The sequence below is a fragment of the Lingula anatina genome, chromosome 5 (assembly GCF_051362555.1).
Source record: "Lingula anatina isolate TDL-2025a chromosome 5, LinAna3.0, whole genome shotgun sequence".
In the NCBI taxonomy this organism is placed as follows: domain Eukaryota; kingdom Metazoa; phylum Brachiopoda; class Lingulata; order Lingulida; family Lingulidae; genus Lingula; species Lingula anatina.
The window spans coordinates 2,613,913-2,618,740 of NC_141771.1; the positions used below are offsets into that span (position 1 = coordinate 2,613,913).

General features: G+C 37.1%; 1 protein-coding gene across 4 annotated transcripts in view; it reads left to right on the forward strand.

Moving 5' to 3' along the window:
* Window positions 1-4,828, forward strand: part of LOC106172808 (post-GPI attachment to proteins factor 3) — a 42,325-nt gene that overhangs the window by 798 nt on the left and 36,699 nt on the right. For 3 of the 4 annotated variants that reach the window (XM_013553711.2, XM_013553709.3, XM_013553712.2), the window contains exons 2-7: window positions 1,025-1,331; window positions 1,637-1,786; window positions 2,112-2,174; window positions 3,314-3,375; window positions 3,780-3,916; window positions 4,298-4,502. In XM_013553711.2, the coding sequence (XP_013409165.2) occupies window positions 1,038-1,331; window positions 1,637-1,786; window positions 2,112-2,174; window positions 3,314-3,375; window positions 3,780-3,916; window positions 4,298-4,502 (911 nt within the window). In that variant the 5' untranslated portion in view covers window positions 1,025-1,037. Of the gene's footprint in view, window positions 1-475; window positions 655-1,024; window positions 1,332-1,636; window positions 1,787-2,111; window positions 2,175-3,313; window positions 3,376-3,779; window positions 3,917-4,297; window positions 4,503-4,828 lie in introns of all 4 variants that reach the window. The other variant, XM_013553710.2, reaches the window with a different exon arrangement.

Consider the following 4,828-nt stretch of genomic DNA (forward strand, 5'->3'; position numbering starts at 1 on the left):
TGAGGTTTACTGATAGAAAAGGTCTGGGGGGTAAAGTAAACACTGTGTTTGTCAGGTGTGTTTGCACTTAAGTCCAGGGCTAATTTTACTGTTTCCTGTTGGACTTGGCCCCCTTTTGCTGGAATGAGTTGATTGCTTAATCTGCATTTCAAATTAGAGTTGCAGATAGAGAATTCCACAGACATTAAATTTTAAACTAAAATGGGTTACATGTGAAAACAACTGCTAGCTGTTGTAAGTCAAAGAGGGGGTAAAAACTCAAACCTAAAGGTTGTGGCAAGTTGGATCTTTTGTCGGTCAGGAGTGTTTCTTGTCTTCACACATCTTAAGCTATATAGTGGACAATCGCTATGGACTTGGAAATTGTTTGTTCACTATATATTGTGTAAATATGTTGGGTGAAAAGGGATGGGCATTGCATAAGGGATTACTGGGGCATATAAGCTCTTGTAGTTTACTGGTTTGTTCACTTTAGCAACGGAGGGGCGAGGTGCCAACATCGGCAAGAATGGGTTGAGCTTCATACTTGGCTTTTGCCATATGGGGTGATTAACCCCGCAGTGTTAACAGAGTCCAGGAGTTTTAATGTTCAGATGACTTGGCTTGTGATACTGGGGAGGTTTTACGCTAGTCTTGGAAGGTGTAGAGGAACGGGTAAGTTGGGCAGAGTTGAGTAGTCGTGGTTGAAATGAGAACCTCTTCAATCTAGCCGCAAAGTAACAGGTTGGCTGCATTGCTAGAAGGAAATTTGTATTGGGTAAAAGGAGATAAGTTAATCAGTTGGGTCAAGTAGCATGGCCATTTCTTTGATAAAAATGCATGGTATATTTTTTTAAATATGTAATTTAAATATTTGAATGTATTTATTTAATTTTTTCCATGCTACTACATATAAGTATATTTATACTCTAAATGGGAGAGAACTACCAAGAATGTTGCTGTTTTTTTTTTTTATTTATTTATTTTTAATATACTGTATTCATTTCATGGCATTGATGATTGATTTCATTTTCTTTTTCTTCAGATATAGATGTGTCATGCTTCTCATCCATCCAGCAGGATGTATATCAGCAGTAATCTTAATCATTCTCAGCATCATACAGCTGACCTTCGGCTCCCTCGGTGATGGCACTCGAGTCTTCCAGAAGTGTTTACAAAACTGTTATCTGGCCTCGTGTCGCGTGTCGGATGCAGCATGGGCAGAGCAGTTACCGTGGTACATGAGGCTGCTGAACTGGACGTGCCCAGACGAGTGCAGCTACTTTTGCATGTGGAGAGCAGTAGAGGCCTTTCAGAAAGATGGCTCCCCTGTGCCACAGTTTTATGGCAAGGTAAGTTTGTGGAACTGTTTGTGCTTGTGTGTGGGAACTTGTTTGAGACAAGTTTGACAATTCAGATTTAGATGTCTGTTGCTAAATTGTAATTTTTTTTATGTTGATCCAATTCATTGCAAGGTAGTGCCTTTTTTTTTTTTTTTTTTTTTTTTTTGCTTGATAAGGTGAATTTTGTATAGATCCTGATTAATTGTTTATTTAAACAATGTCACTATTCTTTCTACCAAGATTATTGCATTTTGTGTTTAAGCATGTGCGTAATAAAATGCATGTAAGCAGCCCTGTTTCTCTTTGTTTTCCAGTGGCCTTTTATCCGGTTGTTTGGGCTGCAGGAGCCAGCATCTGTGATATTCTCCATACTGAATGCTCTGGCTCACCTGAACTTGTTCAAGTTTAGAAGAGAAGTGTCGTCCGCCTCCCCCATGTTTTATGCATGGCATCTGTATGCATTGGTAAGCAGCAAGGCTGTCATTTAAATGCTATATATAAAAATTATTAAAAGAAAGATTAGATAAGATTATGATATGATAACAGTGTTGATTGCTGCTAAGGGAAATGGATACTGATTTTTGAAAATTAATTCAGTTTATTTTTGGATTAAGCAAAAAACAACCCCCTTTGTACATTTGCTAGTGTACTGAAGTTTCAGATGTAACTGAAAAGAAGAAATCCAGTTCTGTTAATTTTCTTTTTGTAGTGTGATTAAGACCTTTGTGGAAAAAAGTAAGATGTACCCATTTAAAGATTTTCATAGATTATTATTTTTATTATTATCAGGTGTCAGTTTGGACCTGGTTATGTTCAGCCATGTTTCATGCCAGGGATTGGCCCATTACAGAGGTATTGATATTTATATGTAACTCTATACTAGTAATGGGGGCCTGTCACTTGATATCTCTGGCCCCATTCAGAATGGATGAGTACTTACTGATCCGCCAACTAAATATGGCTGACCATAGTTCAAAAGCGATGCAGCTGATTCCTGAAGGTCTCCCCAACTCCACAGGCACCTTTAAACGGATTAAATCTCTACTCTGTGGTTTAATTACTAGGCGCCTGTGGAGTTGGGGTGACCATCAGGAATCAGTGGCATCCCTTTTGAACTATGGTCAGCCATATTTAGTTGGTGGATCGGTAAGTACTTGGATCATCCACTCTGAATGGGGCCTATATACTTGGTGTCACAGGGGCTAATTCCAAAGAGGACTGCTTAGAAAGATTTGTAATCTTTTTGCATAATATCTCAACAGGGGATTGGGGAATTAAAGAGTTTGTGAGCATGTTCAAATTGGCTATGCGTCTAGTGTATATGATGGTTGTGACATTATCTGTACATATCTAGTGGAAAATCAATCAGTGACCCTGGTAGAGGGGATGGAGTGGATTATGTAATCTTTTTAATGCTTGTTGGACAAAGGGTTGGCCCAGATAAAAGCTTTGGGTTTGCAGAGCATGATTGGAGTCTTTGAAAATACACAGGCACACACAGGAAGGATTATTATGATAAGACTGTTATTTGTTTAAGTAATAAATAAAGCTCTACCCAAGAGGCAGATGTACACAATAGCATGCAGAACAAGAGGGTAGCAGAACATTATGTGATGTACATACATATACAAAGGGAAATTGTACATGTTTCCACTCAAACCCCTTAAGTTTGAATTAAAAGTGCTGAAGTCATTGCCACTGATATCAGCCCCCACGGTGTGTTTGACCGTGTTCTTCCTGACCTTGACCTTTGGATCATTTGTAATAAATATTTTGCAAGGAAGGTTTAAATTCTCCTTAGCAGAAGTAGAATATCTTTGATAAACAGAATTTCTTGACTAAATAAATTATTTTTGCCATAGAGACTTAGTGATTAGAGTAAAACAAGGCATATATATATATATATAATCACAATATTCTTATCATAGGAATTTTACAATGTAAGCAAATGTTAAGGCAGGACAGTGACTTTAACCTTTGGTTTATTCCAGAAACTAGACTATTTTAGTGCTGCTTTACTGGTGCTGACACAATTTTATTTACTTCTTCTCAGGTAAGTAGATTGGATTCTGCTCTGAAATTTTAACTTGCTGGTGGTGGTGGGGGGGGGGGGGGGTGGGTGTCTTTTTGACTCAGAGTTACAGTTAATTAATCATTTGGCAAATGGGTTCAATGATAATGTTGGCCGGGTGATAAATTTTGTCATGTTAGCCTGACGTCAACAATATGGCAGCTTAAAGGTTCTTTATAAATGTATATCTGTCATTAAAGATGTTGTTGTGTATATAAATAATAAAGAAATAACAACTACCTGGAATAAAATGGAAAAGAAAAAAGTGTCTCTCTACAGAAAGATAAAAGACAACGAAATTTTAGATAAAATGATAAACGTGTTAGATACTTGCAATAAAATAAAGGCAAATCAGACAGAAATTGATCTCTTTGGTCTATTTTCAGGGTTATTGGTACCGAAAAGAAGTTAAAGGTTATAGTCACAGCCCTGCCTTTACTTCTCTTCTATACATATCATGTCCATTACCTGACATACAGACGCTTTGACTATGGCTACAACATGAAGGTTAATATTACCATAGGTGAGTTTTTGCTGTGCTGGAAAATTAATTATCTAGGGTTTAAGTAAGTGAAATATTTTGCCTGAAAGTTAAGGCCAGCTTTTGGTCACAGATTCTTGGGTGAAGAGTTGTTTAGATACAATAATAATACTAACAACAATAGTGATGATGATAATGGATGTTTATTCAACCATTCTGTATCATATATTATTTAAAATATGTAAAACTTAAGTCATTTTACCATTTTAGATAAAAGAAAGAAATGAAATAAAAATTGTTACAAAAAACTAATTAAAATTCTTGGATAATCTAAAGAAGTGACACTTAGATAAGAGCTTTTATAAATTTCTCTAAACTTTTTAAGTCTCATCTTTTGAAGTGTTTTTTTCATCCTCTTTTCAGTTGCAGCCAATGCTATAGGTTGGGTCCTTTGGTGTATTTCCCATAGAAAACAGCAGCCATATGTTTGGAAGTGTCTCGTACCTGTGGTCACGACGGGGGTGCTGGCGGCCCTGGAGTTGGGAGATTTTCCTCCAATATGGTGGACCTTTGATGCCCATTCCCTCTGGCATGCTGGGACGCCTCCCCTTATTGTGCTGTTTTATAGGTATGTTATTACATTACACGTACCTGATATGTTACATTGGCAGATATTGCAGAAAGAGCACATTAAATGGCTGTAGATGTTTTGACCAGACAGATTCAGAGTCAGAGTTCTTTACTGTCTAACTGTAAAGGCAACTGATAGTAGTCTATGACTGGGTTCCCACAGATTTAGATTGATTCATCTGGATAGACCTTACTTCCTGGGGGTTCACATTATATAGTATGATTTTCATTTGGAAAATTGTAGCTATAATAAAAGCACATAGTTGGGTATTATATTATACCCCCTACTTACTACTGTAACATTCATTATGATCTTTCATGTAG